The sequence below is a fragment of the Octopus sinensis genome, linkage group LG21, assembly GCF_006345805.1.
Source record: "Octopus sinensis linkage group LG21, ASM634580v1, whole genome shotgun sequence".
NCBI classification, from domain to species: Eukaryota; Metazoa; Mollusca; class Cephalopoda; order Octopoda; family Octopodidae; genus Octopus; species Octopus sinensis.
Window position 1 is genome coordinate 4,372,147 of NC_043017.1, and position 27,500 is coordinate 4,399,646.

The 27,500-nt window shown below is 35.2% G+C and overlaps 1 protein-coding gene across 13 annotated transcripts in view; it reads left to right on the forward strand.

Annotated features, from left to right (window-relative positions):
• The window catches only part of LOC115222824 (protein vav), a 197,910-nt gene that overhangs the window by 99,329 nt on the left and 71,081 nt on the right, over positions 1 to 27,500 (forward strand). For 6 of the 13 annotated variants that reach the window (XM_036512017.1, XM_036512015.1, XM_036512019.1 and 3 more), the window contains 2 exons: positions 3,106 to 3,183; positions 20,653 to 20,761. In XM_036512017.1, the coding sequence (XP_036367910.1) occupies positions 3,106 to 3,183; positions 20,653 to 20,761 (187 nt within the window). Of the gene's footprint in view, positions 1 to 3,105; positions 3,184 to 14,454; positions 14,558 to 20,652; positions 20,762 to 27,500 lie in introns of all 13 variants that reach the window. The other 7 variants (XM_036512016.1, XM_036512020.1, XM_036512023.1 and 4 more) reach the window with 3 other exon arrangements.

Sequence of the window (27,500 nt, forward strand, 5' to 3'; positions counted from 1 at the left end):
CTACATATTTTATATTCAAACTGGCCATATCTAGCCTCTCACACCTAACCTACAATGTCATTCTGAAAATAAACAATCACATCATTGAAACCTCAAAGCTATAAGATAATGCATGATTAATTCAAAGCAATTTAAATAAAAAAGCATTACATTTAACAGAATAATCTGAACACTAAAAGGTTAAATGAACCTGCCTGACTATATTTAGCAATCTGTTAGAAATGGCAGTCAAATCACTCTTGAATTGCATCCATCATCAATAAAGGAAGGAGACTTTCATCTTAACCCTTTAGTGTTCGCACTATTCTGCCAAAATTAATGCTTCTTCATCTACATTGTTTCGAACTAATCATGCATTATCTTGTAACTATGAGATTTTGATGAGGTAGCTGTTAATTTTTACAATGATATTGTAGGGCTGGTGTGAGAGACCAGATCTGGCCAGTTGGAACATAAAACAGGCAGAATACATCTGGCCGGATATGGTCAGTTTAAATGCTAAAGGGTTAAACATAGAAAGAATACTATAGACAATCTGAAGTTGTTACCAGTTCAAATATACTTAAGATATAACTGAATCTGTAAGAAAGTCATTCACTGTATTTTGTCATAGAGAAAAATTTTTGCTGTAGATAAATTGGTGTAAACACACCTATTTGTCAAAAGATAGGTGTAATCCATATTTTGTAGACAATCTAGTCCAACATATCCATGAAAAGATGGGACGATCAGTGCTGGATAACCTTTGATTAGGTTGGGCCCTGGGCTAAATAACAACTGCTAACTGTGTAGCTATTTAATAAAGTTTCTGTATTTCGAAGACAGAATTGAGTCAAGTTAATGTTTGCTGTGTATTCTTGTATTCCTTGATTCTTTTATTGGTTTCAATCCTTGGACTTCAACCATTCTGGCACTTATCACTTTTAGTGATTTTAGTTGATTAGATCAAAGTTGCAACCTTCTCCCATACTTTGTTGGGCAGTTTTTTCTGTTGATTTCTGTTTATCAAAAGTCTTAAGTTCATTTTGGCATGAACATTGATATGGTTGTTCTGATAAGATTTGCACAGCAGATATTTTTGGGTTAGTCACAAACAGATTGAGTTCGATTGGATTAAGGTATAACACTGATGACCAGATCCTGGTGTGATTTGTTCGAAATCTGTTGCTGGTATTTTGTAGTTTCATTTGCACCAATGTGTAATAGTGATTTGAAAATTTATCTGTTGGGTAGAATATCTAACCCTGAGATCTGTTTGCTTGAGAGAATAACTAGCTACCAGATCTAACTGTTACATAAAAAAGCTAGCTCTCAAAATGCTTGGTAATCGAGTAGAATAGCAAGCTACCTGGACAACTGGTTGTTTAGTGTAATGGTTATTGACCAGATGATCTGGGTAGTCTGATAGAATAGCTAGTTACCAGATCAACTGGTAGTCTGATAGAATAGCTAGTTACCAGATCAACAGGTAGTCTGATAGAATGTTGCGTTACCAAGTCGTTTAGTTGACTGATAGAGTAGGAAGCCACCAGATCATCTGGTAGTCTGGTAGAAAACTAGACTACTCGTTCATTTGTTTATTAAACCAGCCATCAGATCTGGCTATGGAATAGATTAGCTGACTGCTATAATATTTAATATTTGAGTGCTCAATTACTAAAAAAAGCTGTCTTCAGTGAATAGATAGATACCAGATCTAGGAATATTACCTGTGATTGGTGGTGTATTCCATGGGATATTAATCTCTTATCCAATTGACTCCAGAGCTAGCTAGGTATAAGTATCCAGGTAGCCTGAAATTTGGGGATAAGTGAACTTTACAGACTACCACACCACTTGTTCTCTAAAACATTTCCTAAATAAAGAATTTTTTTACTAATCTTGTGTTTAAAAATGAAACTTTTATTGCATCTATTCAGTGTTGCAGACAATTTCAGCTACACTCATCATCATCAGGTGTCTGGATAGGTACATAGTACTAAAATGAATTTGAAGTGGGGAACCTTTATATATTTTTATTACCTTTAGTTTCGAAATAAAGGTACTTGACTGAATTGAAACTGTTTCTACTAAATAGGGTTTCTAGTTCAAATTCAGACTGTTTCTGTGTACATATCTAGGAATTAGACACTTGATGGGGATCAAAAATGTGGTTAATGGTCAGATATTTTGAAGGCAATCCCGTTCCTTTGACACTGGCCATTTTCTGGACTTTCACCCACCTTTCAGCAAACCTGTTAGATGACAACACTCTCCTATCCACCCTCACTTTCCTTTTCAAGTGAAACTTGAAAAAGTTGATGAGGGTTTGGCCAAAGAGGAAAATAATAATAATAATAATCCCCTCTACTATAATAATAATAATAATCCTTTTTACTTAGATTTTTTTTTTACACGATGTGGGGTTAGTTAGTTACATTGGTCTTAATGCTTAACGGGTTTCTATCTCATTGATTCCGATAGGATGATAACCTCAGCAGAATTTGAACTCAGAACTTAAAGGCAGATGAAATGCCACTAAGTATTTTGTCCAGTATGATAACAATTCTATCAGCTAACTACATTCTTAATAATAATAATAATTGCAACAACCACCGTGGATGTAATAAGATAGTCACATTCTAATTCAGGTATCAGGTACTGATCCATGCTTCTTGTAACCATTCTTCTTTTAACCCTCAACTTTTAACATCGAAACGATACTAATAACTAATCTGAGTGGATGAGAAAAATAAAACGAAACGAAAATATAACAAAGAACTGCATTTCAACCAATCAGAATATTCGCTTTATTCTAACCTGTATGGACATTTAATTTCTAGTTTGACCGTTCTTGAGTGTGTGTTATTGTTTGTGTTGTTGTTGTTGTGTGTTTGTGTGTGTTTGGGCATGTGTTTTCTTCAAATCTAAATAAGTTTGTCAACTCTCTCTCTCCAAACTTCCGCAGTCTGTTGTTGTTGTTTGGTCTGATGCAATGGAATAGCAGAAGTGGCAGCTGGCTCTGAAGCGATGGTTGTTGATGGTGGGTCACTTTGTTTGGAAGTGGAACCTGTGATCATGTGTCTTGTCTTAGCTTAGCTTTTGTGTACTTCATTTGCTTTCTAGCGAGTTTCCACCCTTCGTAGAAACCCAAGAATACGATGAGGATGAAGACATTTACAGTAACCTTAAAGAGATGGCATTGTAAGTATTCTTTGAACCTTCAGACAATCTTGGAAATGACTTTGTAAATTTCTATCTTCTGTTTGGGAAGGGGAGTTGAACCTTGAACCTACTTTTTGAATTTGTATTCTGTACGTATTTATATGCTTTTATATATGCCTTATATATATATATATATGTAATATGTGTATGTATGTATATATATATATAGGGCTTCGAATGTCCCGTCCTGTGGTTCTTGTGTCGTCTCTGTGGTGTTTCATGTTCTTGTCCATGTCTGTAATTATTTTTACTGTTTACCTATATATATATATATATATATATATATGTAATATGTGTATATATATATATAATTATATATATATTATATATATATTGTAATATGTGTATATATATATATATATATATATATGTAATATGTGTTATATATATATATATATATATATATATATATATGTAATATGTATATATATAATATATATATATATATATGTAATATGTACATACATATATATATATGTAATGTGTGTATATATATATGTAATGTGTGTATATATATATGTAGTGTGTTTTATATATATATATATATATATATATATATATATAGTGGTGTATATATATAATGTGTATATATATATATATATATATATATATATATATATAATGTGTATATATGTATGTATGTATATGTATATATATATAATATATTTTTTATATATTTGTTGTTGATGTAATATATATAAATTTTTGATATTTGAAAAAATGTATGTATATATATATGTATTTATCTTTTATATGTCATCAATGTTTATGTAAATAATGTTTTGATAATTGAAAAAAATGTGTATGTGTATCTCTCTCTCTATATACATATTTATATATATATATATAATATATATATATATATATATATATATTATATATATATATAATATATATATTTAATATATATATATATATTTAATATATATATTTAATATATATAATATATATATATATGTATATATATATAGCTGTGTTCTGAAGCACTTTAATTTTGCTTATATATCTTCTGTATTTCTATGTGTGTATATTTTAGTCAGTGTTTTGAATTTGAATAGATTTAAACAAACTGCTGAAACCAAAATTGCAAAATAAGAAAATCTCTCTCTTTACATATATATATATTCATTCCTTAAAGTCATGCTATGATGCATAGGTTTATAGGTTTCACCAAGTTAACAGCTTCTGAATAGAGAAACATTGAAGTTTTAAAAACAAGCTTAGAATATAATTTTCATTTTTTTTTTTTTTTCTTCTTTTTTTCTTGTTATTTCATTTATCAATGACAAATGTTAGAATAAATGTTATTCTGAAAATTATAGAAAATTTTCTTTGTTAAAACTATGTTTACAGAGTTTGAAAATTCTGAGAGGATTTCTTGCAGTCTTTGGATTCCCATGCTGTGTATTGATCTGATATTGCTGTTGATGTTATTGCTGCTAATTTGACTTTTACTTCCCATTACTGAAAGCTCTTTTTTTTTCTTTTGTTTTTCATCATTATTACCCTTTTGGAAGCAATTCTCCGATTTCCATTGTTTTCCGTATTTGTTCTCCATTTCTCATGCATTGGCACAATGCTGAGTAGAGAAGAACTCATCCCCTGCTCCCTCGCTGCGGAGTCAGCAGCAGCTAAACCCATCCCATCCCACTCCACCATTATCTTATTATCCTAATTTACAATTTTCTTTGCCAATAAAAGCTTCTTTGGCAGAACATCTCTGCAGCAGTTTCATTTAATTTCTCTTCTACCTGAAACTGTTTACAGGTGTTTATCAAGAGCATAAGAGATCATTTTCCTTGTTGAAAGGGGTAAAAAAGAACAATAAGATCATTTATGCAAATTAATGAATTTAATCTCTTTTTGTTTTCCTCCTCCTTTTCCTTCTGCTTTCTCTTCTTCAGTCATCTTTTGTATTCATCTTCTGTATCTGCTTCTATCATCTCCTCCCTCTGAAAATTCTTACGAGTTTTCAAGTTCACAGTGTCTGTCATGAACAAGACCTTGAAAATCTTTATTTAAAAACTGAACTAAAATTAAATTGAATGTTGTGACTTAGTACTGTGTGTGTGTATATATATATATATATATATATGAAATACAAGGTAAGATAGGGGTTATGGGTGTAACCCACTAAGGGATAGTATTTATCCAATATACCGTTGGTAAAGTACTCAGATTTTTAATACATAAATGTTTTTAATTGCAATGCAATTAACTCATTTATTGTATTAAACAGGTGAAGGTAATGAAATATTTTTACCATAAGTTTATAATACAAATAAGAAAATGGAGAAACAAATTTAGTTTGTTCATCAACTTTCGGATATTATAATATTCTAATATTCAAAAGTTGATGAACAAACTAAACTTGTTTCTCTATTTTCTTATTTGTATTATGTGTGTGTGTGTGTGTGTAGTTCTTGTGATGGATTAAACAGTAACTCTAAGTACGTTGACCATACCATACCATACCATCATGCTGTGCTGTTCTGTACTTTAGTTTCAGAGATGAAATGGAGTCAAAGCCATGAGTTCAAACTTGAAAAAAAACTGTTTGCTGATATTATTGTTGAAAGGTAAAAAAAAAAAAAAAGAGGAAAACAAAGAAGAAGAAAAAATAAAAGAGCAACAAAAAACAAAAGCAAAATAATGAACAAAAACAAGCTCGTTTCTTCTGGGTCGGTCATCTGTTCTCTGATTAATTGGATTGCCAAAATATTTCGAGTGGTTCTCCCCCTCGGTTGCACCAAACAATACCTTGAATTCATTAACCCTTTGTAATACTACTTCCATTTCAGATAAGTTCTGAGAGTGTCAGCCAGATTCCTTTTGCCAATCTTCCTCCTCCTCCTCTCCTTCCTCCTCACAACCAACCAACAGGATATCTCATGAATCAAAACTTTGCATTAGGGAATTATTTACATATTTGTACATTTTATATATATATACATCATATATATATATATATATATATATATATATATATATATATATATATACACACACATCATATATATATATATATGTATATATATATACATATATATGTGTGTGTGTGTGTATGTATGTATATATATATATATATAGATATATAATCATTGTTGTTGTTTAACATCTGCTTTCCATGCTGGCATGGGTCGGATGGTTTAAGGACTGGCAAGCTGGGAGGCTGAAAATATGTACACACACACACACGCATATATATATATATATATTATATATATATATATATATATATATATATATATATGATGACATTTTATGCATGTGTTCATGTATATATGTGTGTGTGTGTGTGTATATATATATATATATATATATATATTATATATATATATATATAATCTGAATGATACACATGTGCACAAACACACACATAAAAATGCCGTTTATCTAATCTGTGAGTAATTGAAATATCTACATTGCTTGGCAAACTAATAGTAGCCAGTCTTGATTTATGCTTTAATAAAAGAGAAGAGAAAAAAAAAGAAAAAAGCTAAACACAGTATCATCCCTCTTAGTAGATTTCCTGCAACCGTTCTTAAGATAACTACAGTTGGTGTGAGACAGGAAGCTGGAGAAGTGGGTCTGGGCATTAATGGTAATCTGGAGTGTGTTGGATGCTGTTTTTATGCAGTGAGCTATCTCTCTCATATTGATGCTGATGTGAACTAATGGTTGGAAGGTTCTAGTAACAGTGATTGCCGAGAGAATTATTATTATTATTATCATTATTATTTTTTTTTTTACATCAAGGGGTTCATTTAGCATCAGCCTGTATGTGTTTTATTTATTTGCCTTGTTACGATGTTGAAGACTGGGTGTTAGAATTTGCATGTGCCAAATTAGTCGTTAAGCACATTGTGTTAGTTAATTCCCTGTAGTTCAGCAACATTGTTCTTAAAAAAATGGTCTGTTTGGTTATTGCACTAGGATGATTTTGTTTTCTTTCTGTCAGAAGATATTTCATGGGAGAGATTTAAAATATTTCAACCAATCTCTGTATATGTGTGCATATGTGTGTGCATGCCTACTTGCTCATCAGCCTTGTTAGGTAGCCCTTCTCCACTAAGTTATACTCAGTTATATGGCAAGCCCCATGTTTCAAAGAGAGTAGACCAAACAAGACATTGCACTAACGTTTTTAGCCATGTCCAATCATCTTTGTTGTAGGAAGTATTGGTTCTAGTATTTAGGACTTTGACCATTTATTCTAACACATAAATATTAACCCTTTAGCATTTAAACTGGCCATATCGAGCCCAAATATTTTACCTATGAAATGTTCAAACCAGCCAGATCCAGCCTCTTGCACCAACCCTATGATGTCATTTTATAAAAAATATTGTCACATCATTGAAATTTTAAAGCTGCAAGATAACGCAGAATAATATAAATGAATAAGTGTTACATTAGACAAGACAATAAGCTGGCGGTTGTGGAATATTTGGGTAGTACTGTGAGCAAGTCAAAGAACTTTGTTAATTATCTCAATTATTGCTCATCTATACTTAAGCATTTTGCTCTCTGCAGAGTATTGGCGATTGATGACTTTTCTCCACATTTCTTGACTTTTGGATTGTCCTCTCCCAGGTTTTGTTGATTTTGAGTTGTCATCGATGTTTCTGTAATTTGCATCTTTCCTATGTAGGGTTGTTGGCTGTGCACAAATCCATTTTTACCTCTGCTATGTGGTGGTCCATATCCGTTTGGCCTCTGTTCTGTGGCCTGTCCAGCATGGTGGCCCCACCAGGAGCTTGCATTTCACTAGCATAGTCTTCAGGGTCATTGAGGCACATAAGCCACTATACTGCAGCAAGGACTGGACTGTGTGGTGGCACTGGTTACTCTGGTCCCTATTTTAAGGTATAGTGAGATAAGGTGTATAAAGGTTGAGTATCTCAGGAATCTGATAGAGAAAGGACATTGTAGAGGCAGTGGTGGTATGTGGTTGGACATGTTAGGCAGTAGTAAGGTGTATAATAAATAGAGCAGTTTTAGTAGTAGGGATGTAGGAGTGGTACAGTTGAGTTAGGGTGGGAGGATGTACATACAGTAGAGAGATAGTCATGCAGTGGAAAAACAGTACTGAGGTATGCTGTGTGCAGTGTGGCAGTGGTGTAGCAGAGAGAGAGAGAGAGAGAGAATGTTGCAGTAGAGAAGCAGAAGTGGAGTGTATCAGAGGTGCAAAGTGACAGTGTAAGGCAGTAGTGGGGTGTCACAAATGTAGTGTGATAATAGTAGTAGTAGTAGTAGTAGTTGTAGGATGTAGTGTTAGTGTAGTGGAGGTAGTATTGTATTGAATGGTGTAGTAGAGAGAAGTAAGCAAGAAGGCCACCATTTTGAAGTAGACAAATTAATTAATGAAGAGGAAGTTAATTGAATTTGACAGCTTAGTGTTGCAAAATTTTTGCTTTGCTTAATTAATGACTTCCAGGTGCATTTCACAGACTTTTGTTAAACCTTCATGTCTATGCAGTGAGGATGGAATATTATGATTCTACTCTCACTACATACACGTGTGCACTGTCTTTGACACCAAAAGGACAGCATCTGATAAAAGTTTGGAAGGATAGGTTAATTGTTCATCTGTTTGAACTTTGTAGAAGAAAAGAAAGCACGCAGGTATGGCTGTGTGGTTAAGAAGCTTGCTTTGCAACCATATGGCTTTAAGAGTTCGATTCCACTGTACTGCTCCTTGGGCAAGTGCCTTCTATCATATCCTCAGGTTGATTAAACCGCGTGAGTGAAATTTTGCAAACCCTATGGTCAGCCGATTGCCCTAACCACTAATCCACGCGCCTTATTTTGTGTACTGAACAAGGAATTAGCTTTCAATAAGATACTGAATGATGGAGTACCTGCCTGTAGGGTACTGAAGTGGCTTATCTATCAACAGGGTGCTAAACAATGGGCTGCCAGTCAATCATGTGAGAGGTTGGAAGCACATATCCAGTCACTGGTGCTTTGCTATGTATATGACTAAGATATTTGGCTGTAAATAGGCTCAACAACATAAGAACAGTGACAATATGTGTGTTTAGCTGAGTTCATCTGCTTCTGTGGCGGTTGTAGCATACTGAGCTCAGTTCTTGCTGAGTTCTACTTGTGCTGTGTGTGGTTGTAGGAACTAAAAGAGGTTAGGGCTCTATTGGTCTAACATAGAAGATAATAGGAGATTGACCAACCAATAATGGATACTGCTGGTCATGAGAAGTCTGAAATATCTGACAATCAGATTTTGGACGCCTCATTTCTGTCTAAATTTCCAAGCGGTAAATCTGTGGTTCAGTGGTCAAGATTAGGTTAGATTGTTTGGAGAGGGGAAATGAGGAAGAGCCAAGTGAAGAAATATTTCTCTGATATTCACCTCTTAGAAAATGAGAAAATCTTGGGAATCAAGGTTTTTTATGGAAAATACTTTTGTGAGACAAGGATTACTGTTTAATCTTGCTCCATTCACATGTATTAGGCGGATTAACTGGGAATGATGGATGACTCATTAGTGGAATGCTTAACTAAATCAGGGATAATTAAGAACTGGTTCTTAGTTCAAATCATACTGGAGTTAAGCTGTTTGTTTCTTTCACTAATGTTGTTGTTGTTGTGGAGGTGTATGTGTGCTTTTATTTGGGGTTGGTGGATGGGGGTTCCAGGTTGGTTGCACTTTAGCAGACTTAGAGCAAAAAGGCAGGCATTCCAGCTAAACAACCACTGATCCAAAATCTTAGATGTAAGTATACATGTAAAGTGGCTTGCTTTTGCAAAATTTCATTGTATGATTTGGAATTTAGCTGTAGCCATCTTTCATATCTGAATTCCGAGCCTGTCTGTCTAAACCATGTTGAACCAATTTTGAAAGACAATCATATGGTTTATTAATGAAAAATTGAGTGTAAAATGAAGCAGGTAATATATCTATCAGTCTGTCTGAGAGAGAGAGAGAGAGAGAGGAGAGAGAGAGAGAGAGACAGGCTCTCAAAGGTAAATCTTTGTCCAAACTATGCTTGATTTAGCATTTAGCACTACTTGCTGGTCCTTGAGTGCTTTTCCAGTGGTATACCTAACGTAGTATCTGGTCCACCCTCACTTCCTAGTCCTTGACTGCTTTGTGGTAGAATGCCTGGCATGCCACCCCAGTTTAACACAACTACATAGTGCTTAGGTGTGTTGGACGGTAAGCTTAATGTCACTCAGTTTAACACTGCTACCTTGTCTTGGGTGTCCTTTAATATGTTGCATGAATTAGCATCTTAGGTGCCTTTAGTAGAATTCACCCTCTTGTACGCTATCAAAGCCAGATCCACAATTTCCTCCCCCCCCCCGTATTCAATCCCCTTACAGACTTTGCACTGCCACATCAATCTCTCTAATCTGTGAAGGCCTACAAAATGTCAAGCGCATTGCCCTCTTCCTTTATTAGAATTAGGTCCTGCATATGGTCCCTGATTTATCTACTTGGTCTCTTCAATCTTCTCATATCCATCAAGATCATATTGGATATTATTTTACAGATCTGTGCCATTCAGTCAGCCAGTACTTTTGGTTTCTTTAGTGTTGAACAGATGTATGACAAACTTTCTTCAGGCTTGGCAGCTAGCTTTTTATATTTCTCGACAAGCAGAATTGAACTCAGTGCCATAAACCAACAAAACAGCAGTCAATTTTATAGTATTGCTACTGATTTAACCCTTTTGTTACCATATTTCTGTTGAGATGCTCTGTGTTTCTTTCAATTATTTTAAATATAACAAAGAATTTAGTAAAATAACTTAGTTATTATTAAGCTAGTGTTAGGAACATAAATTGTGACTAAGGTTTGGTGGAAGATTTTAATTCAGAACTTTTGGAAACAAGACATTTCTACTACAGAGCCAGAGGTAGTTTCAGCCAGGTTGATATCAAAAGGGATAATGTGGGACCATCACCAGTGCTTTCTGCATAGTACCACCATAAGTGCTTTTAACCCTTTTGTTACCATATTTCTGGTGAGATGCCCTGTGTTTCTTTCAATTATTTTAAATATAACAAAGAATTTAGTAAAATAACTTAGTTATCATTCAGCTAGTGTTAGGAACATAAATTGTGACTACGGTTTGGTGGAAGATTTTAATTCAAAACTTATGAAAATAAGATATTTGTACTACAGAGCCAGAGCCGGTTTCAGCCGGGTTGGTCACGAAAGGGTTAAAGCAGCTGTTGCTACTGGTTTGAGCCAGCTACGAGAAATAGAAGCCTTGTCTCTCTGAGATCACATGCTTCTGTTTAAGAGAAAAAGGACACAGTAGGTAATATAGTTCTGGATACACTATGTCTGAATAAAAACATAGTCTTTGATCCATATATCTGCTGAATTAGAGTTGATTAGGGGTCAAACAATGATAAAGAAGGATACGTTAGATTATGTAGAACTAGATATGCCTGAATAAAGGACATGTTGATCATAGCTAAAATGTCTTTTATCATATGTTTACTGGAATGGGGCTGACTTCGGACTGAACGTTGCACTGTGTCTGTAAGGAACCCACTTCTACCTATTCATCATCCTAGAAATAGCAACCAAATCTGCCTTCAAACAACCCTATTGTTTAAAAAAGCAAAAAAAGAAAAACAAAGGTCAGGTAATCAGATAATGTGGTCTGAGATGTGCTCTCTCTCTAAATAAAGATCATGAGTGGGGTGCTCTTGATCATACATCTGCAAGATTAATGGCAATCTGGGGCTAAGTCATACCAACTATTTAGTTTCCGCACTATAGTTGACTTGTAAGCAGTTAGAATCTTGGCCTCGTCCTCATAACTTATATGTACCAAGTTACACTTTTTATACTGCATGACATTGGATGATATGAGATCTCTTTTAAGTGAAATTTGCAATAAAAGTTACAGGGCTAACTTGTTCAACCCCTTCTCCCTGCATAGATTTCACCGCTCCTTTTCTTCTTTCTTTTTTTTCTGTATAGTTTTTTTTTTTTTTTTTTGCTTTTAACTGTTAAGGAATCCCTACATAATTCATTGTAATCCCTATTTGAGCAGTGAGGTAAAAATTAATGAGCCTCAGGAGCTTCGATTCCTCCTTTTCATTAGAGAAAGTCAGAGAAAAATAATCCTCTTCTCCCTCCCCTTACTCTTGACTCTTCAACATTGATTCCCTTTTATTCATTCATTTGTTTTCATCAACCACTTAACTCTCTTCTCTCTCACTCTTCCTCTCTCCTTCTACTTTCCCCTGTTCTCTTTAAAACCAAATGTAATGTTTTCTAATTCCCTTCTCCATCTGACAACCTGCCCTCCACCCGCTCCATTCTCGTTAATCTGTTCTTCGTCATCCTCCTCAATCTCCTTACACCCATACCAAATTTAATTATCTCCTTATCCATCTCTCCTTTCTTTTCTTTCTCTCTCCCTTTACTTTCCTCCCTCTACCCTTTACCCCTCAATCTCTGTTTCTACTCCCATTCTTCATTATTTAAACTCTTTTTTACTTTCTCTTTTATATTTCCATTTAATTCAGAAGAAACCATTGAATTTTTTTAGCTTCCAAATTTTCCTCTCCCACATTCTTATTTATTTATATCTCTCTCTTTTTTTTTTTTAAGGTAAAATTTGCCCCACTAGAATTTATCTAGGTTGTTCTCTAGTACGATAGAAATATTTCAAAATTTTTTCTCTGTAAAAAGTCATATGAAAACCATTTAAATGCTTTTGCTTTCTATTTGAGTATATTTGTGTGTGTGTGTGTGTGTGATAATTTGTAAGTAGTTACATAAACAAAAATGAGAATATTTAATATGTTGGGTAGATTGAATATATTTATTATAATAGTGTGGATAATATTACTTTTCTTTGATTTCAAGTTTCTTACTAAGTTGACCTTTCTTCAAATGGATGTGAATTGACTTGATTTTTTTCCTCAAATAATGATTTTATTCAAGTGTTCTCCATCTAGGGTACCATGTTATTAATTTCTGTTGAGGTATATGCATGGTAAAATGTCAGTAGAAGAGGGTGTTGAATAACAGGTCTGGACACACACTTGAACACTAATATATATATATATATATATATATATATATATATATATATATATAAATATGGGTATACATGCATGTATACATGTGATGTTTGTATTATGGTACATATAGGTTGTTTTGCACCACAGTGTGAGAGTTTCAAAGATTGAATGTGCTAATCTTAATATAGTGTTTGGTATGTGGCATTGATTTCAGTGGGATCAGAAGCCTGTGGATGTGAAAGTGTGAAATGTAAAATATGAAAAGTGGAAGTTCAGTATATTGTAAAACTTTTGTTTTTGGTTTCAGTTATGCAATTGAAATTAGCTTGGAGGAATTTGTTAATATGTCTGCATTTGGTGAACATTTGAGGTCATTTAAAATAAACACTCACACATACATACAAAACCTTACCATGATATGGGTACAAATATTGAAATCATTAGTGTATGGTTTATTTTGGTTTAGCTTATCCCAAAAGATGTGCAGTTTGTTTAATTTTCTTGTCTTTCAGTTTCCTTATATAACTTGAAAGGACTGTGGCATTACTCTTTGTTATGTTTCATAAATTTGAAGCATGGTCATTATAATGGTTTTTGAAATTGCCCAGTATTATCTTTAGGAGAATAGATTGCTGCTTTCCTTTCATTTCTGTTTGAGGGACGGGGGCATAACTTTATTTTTGCATATGCACCCTGTATTATTTCTTGGGAGAATTTGTAAATCATTTAGATATTTTTAATGTTGGTTTTGCAGCTGTAACTGATTTTCAGTGTGTTATGATCGAATAACTTCTGGTTCATGTGCTTTAACGGAAACTGTGTGAAAATGAGGGCTAAAATATCTTGTGCTATTTTGATTTTGACATTTTGATGTACATACACACGCATATACACACAGACACACACACACATTAGTAAGGGCATGATGGATAGTGCCTATCACCTTAGAAGATCCTTCTACAGAAGTGAACATCTGTAGATCAATGTCTGATGCATGTGTGTGTATGTGTGTGTGTGTATTGATATGTATATAAATTGTGTGTATCTGATATCCTGTTAGTTGCCATTCATTAAATATTGTCTGTCTTCTTGATCTCCTGTTGTTCTCCTCCCACCTCCCTGTCTCTTCTCTTCCCCTCTCTGTATTATGACATCTATGGTACTAACTAAACCTGGCTTGTTTAGAAATGTCTATTTGCTGCCCCTTGTCAGCTGTTGTTTGGCTTTTTCCAGTGACTTACCAGATGACCATGAAGTGTATAACAAAGAAACACAAGATGATAATCAGCAGATATATGAGGATTTGTGCTCGCTTAAACGCAAATCCACTTCACAGGTAAAAAAAAAAAAGAAAAAAAAAAGGAAATAATAATTGTTGTGCCAAATCAGTCAGTCACTGAAGTGTTTTTTTCTTTGTTTTTCATTTTTTTTTTGGGCCTTGAAGCATGTTTATTATTAATTCAGTTGTCTTTCTTTTTTTCTTTTCTTTGTTTAAACAAATATTTAATATTTCTTGCTTTCTATGTACAAACGTGTGTGTCTATATATATATTATATATATATAATATATATGTATATGCAAACACATACGCATATGCTCACACCAATATGTGTGTGTGTGTATATATATATATATGTGCATATCTTTATATACATACTCTTCTACAGCCCCTTTCTTATTTAATTTAATTTTCCTTTATGTTATTTTTCTTAATCTTAGAAGAATTTATATTATTTTGGAAGAAATGTTAATTCATTTTTCTTCCAAATATGAATATTTTCAAATGTAATGTTATTTCATTGAAATTTAGTATTTTCTTTTCTTTCTTTTTTTTTTTGTAATTTTCTAAGGGGTGGGGGTGGAATGTGTTGATTTTTTTTTGTTCTCTTTCTAATTGAATTTTAATTTCTTACTGAAAATGTCTAAGTAGCTTCCAACTTGTCTATGGTGTTACTTGTACCCAATCATGTTGCTAAACTTTAATACAGGTAGGATAGAATGAGTTAACAAGAAAATGGATTTATCAGGAAAAAAAAAAATCTCTCTTACATAAAACAAACAAAATAATGTTCTGCTTAAATAATGTAGCCTGTGTTTTTAACAGTGTACTTATTCTGATAACTGACTTTCCCCATGATTTATCTTTATCTAGAATGATTTTATGTGATATACAAATATTGCCTTTTTTCCCCTTTTTTTTAAATATATAAGATATTTTCAGAATATTTTCATTTCATTTTTCTTTTTATAAAAGGTATCAATTCTGATAACATATGGATAATCTCTCTCTTTTTCTCTCTCTCTCTCTCTCTCTCAATGATAATATCTAGTAACATTCCATCTGTCTGTAAACCCTTGGTCATACTCTCTCATCTTTAATATATCTTGTGTGTGTGTGTGGTGTGTGTGTGTGTATACATACATGTATACTTAAGTGTGAATGAGGAAGTACTCAATACCAAAATGTAGTTATATTAAAGAAAAGAAGAAAAGGAAAAAAAAAAAAACAAAGATGGTGAGCTGGCAGAATCATTACGGCACCGGACAAAAGGCTCAGCAGTATTTCTTCCAGTTCTTTGCATTCACAGTTCAAATGCTGTTGTGGTTTACTTTGTGTTTCATCCTTTCAGGGTTGATAAAATAAAATAAAATAAAATGCTAGTTGAGCACTTGAGTTGATGTAATCGTTTAGTGCCCTTTCCCCAAATTCCCAGCCTTGTGCATATACTAGAAAGAACTGTTAACTGGGAGCTAAAATGTCCCTTATAGAAAAAAAAAAGAGAAGCAACAAACTCAGAGTAGTGATTTCTAATAAATGATTTTACTCCCCCCCCCCAGTTCAGTGATATACACCCTTCTCTGTATTAGTGCTCTACTCTATATAATAAAATGTAATTTAAGGAGATCAAGGCCCAAGGAAAGAAAAGGTAAAAAAGGGTGGTATTTTAGACTGGTGTGAGTAGATGAGCTTTTCATTAGACTTGGCAATCTGTTATATATCTTCTCTGATGAAAAACTTGGGTCCCCAAATGTTACACATTTCCTTTCTGCATTGTCCCCCCATAGCAATGGACTGTAACTCATTTTCTGCTTCTTACTTTATGGCATTATCACCCACGTCTCCTCATTTCAAAATGTCTCATATTAGCTATGGTCTCATTTGTTTCACTCTAAAACATCCCAGAAACAAACAAAACACATGCAATATGTTCCAAGTTCTGTATTATACAAATTCCTCAGTATTTCTCAAATCTAATTTGAATTCAGTTATTGTTACCATTCTCCCAACTAAAGAATTTTTATAAATATAGGCATTATGTTTCTAATTTGCTGAAATGTCTTAAGTACTTTGTCGTGTTTGTAGTAATTCAAATTTTCAGAATTATGAATCCAATTATTTGCTTTTTTCACTCTAAATAGTTTCCTGTTCACTGTTCTTGTGTTCCTATTTATAGCTGCTGGCTCAGTTTAAGGGATGGCTTCTTTCTCCTCAGAAATGTGAAGCACTTTGGAAATGAAGGTTATGAAAATATGTAACAACTCAGATCAAAGGTAGATGATGAAAGTCATCAATAGTAGAATAGATGTGTAGTTAAGAAGCTTGTTTTGCAACCACAGGGCTTCAGTTCCAGAATTTGAGGATCTGTACAAAGATTTGGGGCAAGACATCTATCCATACAGAGGATACTGTTATGTTTACAACAGATATGACATAACAACAGTCATAGTCGAGTTGTGATTGACACCATAGAATCTGTCTCTGTGTGTGTGTGAGAGAGAGAGAGAGAGAAAGAAAGTTGGGAGAGCAACTCAATCCATTGCCATCTCTATTCAGCCATGTACGATGAAGAGATGGATTCACATCACCCCATTCTCACAACCTAGTAGAGGTCCTGCATAGTTTGTGGCTACAGTTCTTCCTCTGTATAATTCTACCCCACCCTCCTCCACCAGATAATAGATAAGAAAGATACGTATACACCACCAGTGCAGTATGTTAAGGGTCCAAATATATTATTCCGGTTATTTTAGACATGAGCTTGGTTGTTGGGTTAACGAGTTCACTTTGTAACTCTGTAATTTTGGATTCCATCCCATTGGTTTGCACTTTTAGCAAGTATGGTGTCACCCAGTGCTTCTCAACCCATCTGATGTGGCATACCGGCAGTTTTTTTTTTCTCAGTGTGCCAAGGATTGGTAATATTTCTTAGAAATATTAATTTATACAGGAAACAATATATATAATGAATATAATAAAAATCGACAATCTTTTTTATCTTCTATCTATTTTGCAAACAAATAATACAATATTACATAAGCATTTTATGATGTTTCTTTCTTTTCTGGAAACTCGCCACGTACCGGTGGCTGATGGCTCGCAGACTGGCACTGGTCTGTGAACCACCAGTTTGAGTAGCACTGGTGCAACCAATTCCATGTGAGTGGAATTTGGTACACAAATATAGTACAGAAGCCATCATGTGTGTGTATGTACATATGTACGTATGTATGTGTGTAACTATTTTCTTGCTTTCACATTGTCGCTATACGAGTAAACACAGTGTGAGTGTTTAGGGCTCTTGTAAACAATATGTCCTGCAGCTTGGCAGTTATTTGGGGGGATGGTTTTAGTGGAATATATTAACTTGAGAAACAAGAACTGGTAACAGGAAGGACATCTGGATGTGGAATGACTCTTGACCAACCCATGCCAGCATGGAAAAAGCAGGCGTAAAATTGATGATGATAATATTGGACATCTACTGTAGTTTAGTTGGTACCACTGACAAAATGCTTGTCGATAAACTTTCTATGAATTAATAATGGCTATTCCACTATACTTGCTTTTGTTTAGCTTCAGGTTAGTCCTGATAATAAAAGGTATTGCTACCTGTCTTTTATTCACCTCTGCAATACTTCAGACTACATTATCCAGTGTTACAGGAATATTCACCCCTGCTTACCTCACACTACATTTTCCAATATGACATAGTTTATATTTAGCTTCTGCTCAGTGCATTGGGCAGTGTAGCATATCTGGGACTACCTCATTTGGGATTTCTGTTGTAAAGACCATTGGTGATCAAGGTCTCTAAGTTAGCAGGTTGTGTAGTATGCAGCTCATGTGTCATAATTGGCACTACCTGTCAGTACCTGTGGTCAAGATATCTCTGAAGTGGTCCAGCATTCCTCTCAGTAAATAGATTACTGTGAAATACAAACAATTTGTACTGTGTCTATTGGTGCTTAGCTTCAACTCAGCCTGGTTTGAGCTACACTCAAAAGACATTTCAGCTTTGACAATCTTGTCTCCTTGTATATATGTGAGGCTACGTTATTCAGTGTTACATTCTTTATTTAAGATTATAGAGTGTAATATAAGAGAGATTTGGCTGCAATTTCTTGCATAGAGATTCACTCACTGATTTATGTTCTGCGAGTGTAGTTTGTATATGTATGATACCTGACTTGTGCCTGGATAGATGATATACGAGAGATGAAAAGGAAGTATTCAGGTATCGGAGTTGCTTCTAAATGTCTGATGTGCCACTGTTCAAGGCAAATTACCTTGCTAGGCTGAGAACGGGTTCCATATTTACTTTGTTGTTGAGTGACGAACACGGTTATTCAACCATAGAAATAATAGCTCTGATAATGCATAAATGTCTTAAATTTCATCTCTTATCATCACGGAAACTGCCATGTAATTTTAATGCTAAAACATGCACACACACACATACACACACACATGCATACAAAATTCAAACAAGTGATTGGATTTAGAAACTCATGCTATATTCTAGAACAGTGGTTTTCAACCAGGGTTCCGCAAAACTTTAGGGTTCCGCCAGTACAGTCCAGGGGTTCCGCAAGAAGTTACAAAACTGCTAAAATCGGCAGTAATTTTTATTTCTCCTGTGCAGATATGTGTGCATAAGACTATTAAATTATTGCACAGGGGTTCCTCGAGCCAGTGGAATGTTTCCTTGGGGTTCCGCTCCTGCAAAAATGTTGAAAAGCACTGTTCTAGAAGTTCGTTTTTTAGACTAATTCTTGCCGCCATCCTGTCAATTTGTTCACAAATGGCAACAAACCATTCTTATGTTATTTCTTATAATAAAGCTCTGTCATCTCTATGCCGGCATCATTGACAACGATCTTAAACAATATAATCACCATCACCACAGAAGCAAATGGGACGACAGCCTGTTCATGGTAATTTCAAGTCATAGAAGGAACATCTTCATAATCTTTTGGGTTGCAAGATATATATTTGCCTAATCTCCCTTAAATTGCATTATTGTCTTAGAAAAAGAAACACACATTGGATGTTGTAGTCTTAAATTTGGCGGCAGTTCTAATTCTGTCATACAGTTTAACACAACCACTTGACTCTCATGTGCCTTTAGCCATGTCTGTCTGTTTTGTTGCAAGTATGTGAATCAAGTCTCTCAACTTCCCACTGTCTTAGATGCTTTTTGAAAATTGAGATGAAGGATTGCTTTTCTCTTTTGATTGAGCCATAAAAAAAATCATAAAAAAAGAAAAAAAAAGATAAACTATGGGATTGTCATGGCTGGAACGCCTTTGTTTGCAGTTTGAAGAACTTGAGAGTAAACAACAACAACACCATAATTAAAAACAGTCGTGCCACCAACACCATTACGATCACCTTCATACGTCTGTTGGGTTGGGACCGGACTGGGCGGAGGGAAGGTGGTAGTGTGTGTGTGTGGGGGGAACTAAACTATAACAACAACAACAACAACTATACAATTTCTCTTGAGTATTTGCATTAGTTTTTTGTTGTTTTATTTTGTCTTTTATTTTTTGTTTTTATTCTTGTTGTTTTCGTAATTTATCACAAGTTTTTGTCTTCAGCCTCCTCCTCCTCCTCCTACAACCACTGCCACAATCTGACCATCGTCCACAAACCTTTCTGCTACTGTACATAGAATTAATATGTTCACCCTTCCTTTCCAGTCTTGCCCTTCACCTCAGTCTGATGTTACCACCACCACCACCACCACCACCTTGCACCACATCTGTTCTTCCTCCCCCTCTTATTTTTTAATTATATTTTTTCCCTCTTTTTTTTTTAAAGAAATTTCTTTCCAGTGATGTTTGCTGTTTTTTTTTATATTTTTCATTTCGTTATTTTTTTCTTTTTATTTACTGTTTTTTAGTTTTAATTTTTATTTTGATAATTTTTTTTGTTTTATTTTGTTTGATCAATGTTGTCTTTTCATTTTATTTCCTTTTATTTTATTTTATTTTGTATTCTTGATTTCTAATTTTATATTTTTTATTTTTTGCTGTTTTTTTTTGTTGTTGTTGCTGCTGTTGTTTTGATAGTAGGTGTTTGTTTGTTTGTTGTTAGTTGTTGTAATCCATATAAGCTTTGTTGTTGTCGTTGTTGTTGTATATAGTGAGAATGACTTGGATGATAACCAGGATTTATATGATGTTGTGTACGACGGCGAGGAAGATGAACAGATTTATGAACACTTGTGTATTCGACATCAAAGATTCTCCACAGTAAGTCAGCACAGAAAAGATTTCCTTCTCTCACATTACCCCCCCCCATGTCCCACCCCCCTCAGACAGCTGCTGGTCCCCCCCCCCCCACCAATCTACAACCTTTTAAAACTATATTGAATTTAACCATCACATGTAGTACAGTGTCACATATAACAAATGCATTGTCTCAAGCAATATGGTGGCGAAAGGGACACGGTCTCATGGCAGAATGCCTCCTGCAACACTGTGTCACATTACAGCATAATGACTTGTGTCACATGGCACAGTATGACATGTAACATGGTGTCACAAACTTTATGGTTTTACATATTGGATGGTGTTACATATGACATGGTGGTTTTTAACCATGGTGTCACACAGATATGACACAATACACTGTATCATATACAGCATGGTTTTACATATAAACATTGTGTTATTCATATATATATATATATCATCATCATCATCATTGTTTAACATCCACCTTCCATGCTAGCATGTTTTGGACGATTTTGACTGAGGGCTGGCGAACCAGACGGCCGCACCAGGCTCCAATCTTGATCGGGCAAAGTTTCTACAGCTGGATGCCCTTCCTAATGCCAACCACATGTATGTATGTATGTATAGCATGGTGCCATTGGAACTGTAGATCAGACCAAACTGTTGAAATAGGTCAAGTGAAACTGGAACTTGTACTTTGTTCTCTCATTCAGTTTACCTCAGTGGGTCCACAGAGGATGATAAACAGATATTACATTGAACAAGGCGGCGAGCTGGCAGAGTCGTTAGCACGCCGGGCGAAATGCTTAGCGGTATTGTGTCTGTCGTTGCGTTCCGAGTTCAAATTCCGCCGAGGTCAACTTTGCCTTTCATCCTTTCGGGGTCGATAAATTAAGTACCAGATACGCACTGGGGTCGATGTAATCGACTTAATCCGTTTGTCTGTCCTTGTTTGTCCCCTCTATGTTTAGCCCCTTGTGGACAATAAAGAAACAGATATAACATTGAAAGGATCATCTCATCTCCTAAGCCAAGATACTGTAGGCAGCCCAGGACATTTTACATCATACACATTTTTCGGTGAACGGTAGTTTTTTTTATCGACGAGATTGTTGTGTAGCCCCAGGTCAGTCCTGATCGAGCAGTTGTGATCAACCTTGCCTTGTTTTTAGAGGTGTGCTTTATCCAATGTATACATTACTTATTTTTAAAACGAAAGTGTGCAATTTGAGGGAGATTTAGTTGCTGTGTATTTAGTAGGTTGAACTACTAAATACAATCCCCTTTGTGGATTTATATTCATGGCAGTTTTTACTGTTAGCTGTAGCTCTGTGTGTGTGTGTGTGTGTGTGTCTTATCCCTCCCTCTCTTAAATAATATGGTAGAACATCAAAGCTGATGTTGTCTCATCCTGGAAACAGTCAATATGTCGTGGTTTGCATGTATTCATTCACATTCATGTCCCTCACCAGTGTTACCGATCACCTCCTTTTCTTAGTAAGCATGTTCTGCTTGGTGTTAAACAAGAAATTGTATGGTTTCCTTATTGTTTGTTATTTGTTTTATTCTATTAAAAAATTTTTTTTTTTTTTTTGTTAATGTATATCTCAGATCTATTGTTTGCCACCTGCCCTCCCACCTTACCTGACCGATCTGACTATGCCATCAACCTTGCAGCCACTTCTCCAGACTAAATCAAACTGTTGCTTATTAGTGTTGTTAAGGTAGCAAACTGGTAGACTCGTTAGCGTGCTGGTCAAAATGCTTTGCAGTGTTTCATTTGTCTTTACATTCTGAGTCCAAATTCTGCTAAGATTTGACTTTGCTTTTCACCCCTTTTGGGGGCTGATAAAATAAGGACCAGTTGAGCACTAAGATTAATGAAACCTACCTAACCCCGCTCCCTCCGATCTTTCTGGTCTTATGCCAATATTTTAGTAGCGTTGTTATTTTAAAAAATTTTTTTTACCAAGATCTCTCAACTTTAACATTGTTGCTGTTTTAATAACAGACCTTGATTAAATCATGGCCTAGTTTATCGACCTCTATATCTAAACCAATTCTAATTCCTCATATTGAATTCCCTCAATAATGAGCGAACATTTCATAAAACTGATGCTAAAGTTGACATTATTACTAGAGCATTGGTGTAGTGAGAGAATGTCTTGTTAGCATTCCATCGCTTACGACGACAAGGGTTCCAGTTGATCCGATCAACGGAACAGCTTGCTCATGAAATTAACGTGCAAGTGGCTGAGCACTCCACAGACACGTATACCCTTAATGTAGTTCTCGAGGGATATTCAGCATGATACAGAGTGTGACAAAGCTGGCCCTTTGAATTACTGGCACAACAGAAACAGGAAGATAGAGTGAGAGAAAGTTGTGATGAAAGAGTATAGCAGGGATCGCCACCAACCCCGGCCGGAGCCTCGTGGAGCTTTAGGTGTTTTCACTCAATAAACACTCACAACATTCGGTCTGGGAATCAAAACCACGATCCTATGACCGCGAGTCCGCTGCCCTAACCACTGGGCCATTGTGCCTCTACAATGAGAGAATGATTGAGTATTAAAGGTATCAACTGATTTATGTCAGAGGTATAGCTGTAGTTATCATCCATGGATGTAGATGGATGATAACTGCCATGAGCTGGCTGGTTGGTTGGTTGGTTGGTTGGTGCTGCAAGATAGTTTTGAAAATGGAGAAGAAATTAGGGGGTCAAATGTGAGCATGTTGCCCCTTTCAGGTGAAATGACAGAAATATGTTGATAAGACCATATTGCAAACTTTTAAGGACGATGATGATCAGTTGTTGTTGTTGTTTAGATCCAGGTCTGGCTTAATTTTATAGGTCTATAATCAACGGTCTTCCAACCATGACCATCCTTGACTTTCCAGGTTACATTATCCAATATGCCCCTATCTTTTTAAAACAGTAGAGTGTGATATGAGGCAGGATTTCAGTGCTATTTTTAGGATGTCAACTAATATTGCTTACAAATTTGGGCACTGGGCCATTATTTTCAGGTGAGGCAGGTAAGTCACTTACATCGACCCCAGTACTCAACTGGTACTTATTTTCTTGACCTTGAAAGGATGAAAGGCAAAGTCAACCTCCGCAGAATCTGAACTCAGGACGTAAAAATGGATGAAATGCTGCTAAGCATTTTGCCTGGCATGCTAACAATTCTGGCTTCAAGAAATAATTATTTAGCTTTAAATCAACCTTGACTCTGTAGACTTGTAATCCAAGATATTCCTATCATGATCTCATGTTTTATTCTGAGGATATTTTTCAATATGTCCTTTATTTTTAAAGAGGCCAGTACAATGTAGTCACATTGTTGTTGTTATGTTGGCAGGAACCTATTTTCAGATATTAAGTTTCTTGAGAAATTCCTTAGCTGATAAAAGATAAATTAGGGAGCCAAGAAAAGGGCCTCTGTATAGTCATTCAACTGGCTAACTCTATCTTGAATCACACCCTGTGTCTTAAAAAAAAATTGGAACAAATATTATTGTACAATGTAAGCCTGGGTCATCATCATTTTACTTCTACTTTTCCATGTTTGCATGGGTCAGATGGACTTTGTTGAGGTAGATTTTCTATGGCTGGATGCCCTTCCTGTTGCCAACCCTCACCTGTTTTTCATATCTGAATATTTTCTCAGGGAAGACTGGAAACAAACAACCTCATATGATAATGATACCCTTTTACAACCATCATGCAATATTCAGACGTGGGTATATACATATATCCACACACATACCCATGACGGGCTTCTTTCAGTTTAATGTCGACCAAATCCACTTACAAGGCTTTGATCAGCTTCGGGCTATAGTAGATGACACTTGCTCAAGGTACTGGTCAGTGGGACCACTTGATTGGGAAGCAAGCTTCTTCTTAACCACACAGTCATGCTTAGATATAAAAAAAATAAGAAATATAGAAAGAAAAAAAAAGACTGGATGATCATGGTTGGAACACTTTTGTATCTCTGTCTGCACACTCAGGAATGACCTGGGAATAAATAACAGTTGAACGTAGCAACTAAAGTAATATTTTCCATATGTATGTTCCCCGAGTATTGCGATTGAACTTCTAAACTGCTTTGTCTACAAATGTTAGATTCATTCCTCTCTTCCTCTTCTTTCATATTAATTCTAGAACTGAGGGGTGGGGGTGGGGTTACAATGGCTAAAAATTTAGACTAATAATTTCAGCATTTATAATTCGGTACTACTTGGTCTGCAGCTTTCTTCCTGTTAAAATCTTTTAAATAATGCTGTTTGATTGTTTTGGATTTTGTTTTTCATCCATATTAAAGTTCTTATGATTAAAGCATCAGTTAACTGCTGCCATCAGTCTAATCAATTAGACCTTTCTCAAAATTGCTGGTATTATCATTATTATTATTATTATTATTATTATTATTATTATTATTATTATTATGTTTTGGCATTGCTTTAATTTATGTGAGTTGCTAAGTTCCACCCAAGTCTCGATTATAATTGATGTTCTGAATTCAGATTCTGCTGAGGTTCTCTTTGCCTTTCATTCTTTTGGGATCAGTAAATTTAGTACCAGTTGTGTACTGGGGTTGATCTAAATTGACTGACCCCCCCCCCACAAAAAAATTTCAGGCCTTGTGCCTATAGTAGAAAGGATTATTATTATTATTATTATTATGTTTTGGTTTTCCTTTAGTTTATGTGAGTTGCTAAGTTGCACTCAAGTCATGATTATAATTATTTATGCTCTGAGTTCAAATTCTGCTGAGGTTGACTTTGCCTTTAATCCATCCAGGGTCAATGAAATAAGTACCAGTTCAACACTGGGGTTGATGTAATTCTGAAATTTAAACAATTATTATCATTATTATTATCATCATCATCATCATCATCATCAATAAGGTGGTGAGCTGGCAGAATTGTTAGCACACTGGGCAAAATGCTTAGCAGCATTTTGTCTGTCCTTATATTCTGAGTTCAAATTTCACTGAGGTTGACGTTGCCTTTCATCCTTTTGGGGTCGATGTAAAAAGTACCGGTTATGCACTGACGTCGACATAATTGAGTAGTCTCCTCCCACCAAATTTCAGGCCTTGTGCCTATAGTAGAAAGGATTATTATTATCATTATTATTTTCTTCTTCTTCTTGACTCAGAATTGATCTTATTTCTGGTAGAATTTCTGTGGGTGGTTACTACCTGTTCCCTTAGATATCCCTATGGTTCCAATAAGTCCATCAAGTGCTCAGAACCCTCCTACTGTTCCCAAGAGGTAAACCTTCTGTAGAAGCTTTACAATATCCTTTTGTCCATTGGATTATTTCATCACTCACAGTCCCTAATGCACCAGTTATCACAGGTACAACTTTTACAGATCTGATGTGTAATCTCAAATTTTAAGGGGTTGTAGTTTTTCATCTTTTCATTTGTTTTCTTCACCATCTTAGTATCAAATGGACCAGATGGATCAGTCAGATTACAAATCCAATTTTCCTTGTCTATTACTGTATTATTATTATTGAGTGAGAGAACAGTGCATGCCATCAAAGTGACACTGGGAAGCCCAGTATACTCATCATGACTACCCATCTGATAAGGGTACACTAGGCACATGCATCACAACAATGTGTGCGCGACATGGTAATCTCATATCAAGATAAACAGCACATGACCTTGCAGGTGGAGCCCAGTTAGAACTTTCTTCTGGTCGAGTAACCCATCCTGCTCAAAAGGTCCCTGAATAAGGGTTGTTTAAGGATGTTGAACGAAACACCCATGTTTCCAGAGGTGAATTATTCAGACCCCAAAGAATCCCTCTCAACACACAGCTATGATGCTCCCCCACTACTTCAGCTCGTGATCAGAGATGCACATATCATCAGCCACTAAGGGACATGCTCAACTGGTTACGGTTGAACAACTGACAAGCAGATCTGCGGCATTGAGCAGAATATTTACTGTAGCCCATCTTTTTATACCAAAACAAAACAATGTACATGATAACACTTCCAATCAGTTAAGATCAGAAGGCCACGAGAGCTACTGCCTGGTACTGCATCAGGGCTTAATAATAATAATAATAATAGCAGTGAGCTGGCAGAATTGGTAGTGCATTGGACAATGTGCTTAGCAGCATTTCCTCTGGCTCTTTACACTCTGAGTCCAGGTTCTACCAAGATCAACTTTGATCCTTTCAAGATCAATAAAATAAGTACAAGTCGAACACTGAAGGCAACGAAATTGATTAATCCCTTTCCATAAAAATTGCTGGCATTGTGTCAAAATTAGAATTATTATTATTTTTATGACTACCCTTTTCTGATAGAGTGCCAAAAATGTTAGAGCATCAGGCAAAATATTTTGCAGTATTTCTTCTGGGTCTTCATGTTCTGAGCTTAAACTCTATTGAGGTCAACTTTTTGCTTTTCACCCATCTGGGTGTGATAAAGTACTGGAATTGATTTAATTGGCTTCATCCACCTCTATACCACCCAGTTTGAGGGCTTGTTATTATTAACATAGAGGTTGATAGGTTGGCAGATTGATTTGAGCATTGCATAACATGCCTCTTGTTATCTTTCCCAGCTTTTTGTTACGAGTTCAAACCACACCAGGGTTATCTGTGCCTTTCATCTTTTCGAGTTTGACAAAATTAAATACCAACGAAATACTGGGCTGATGGTATTGACTAACCACCTGCTTCCCCTAAATTTCAAACCTTGTGGCTATGCTAGAAAGTT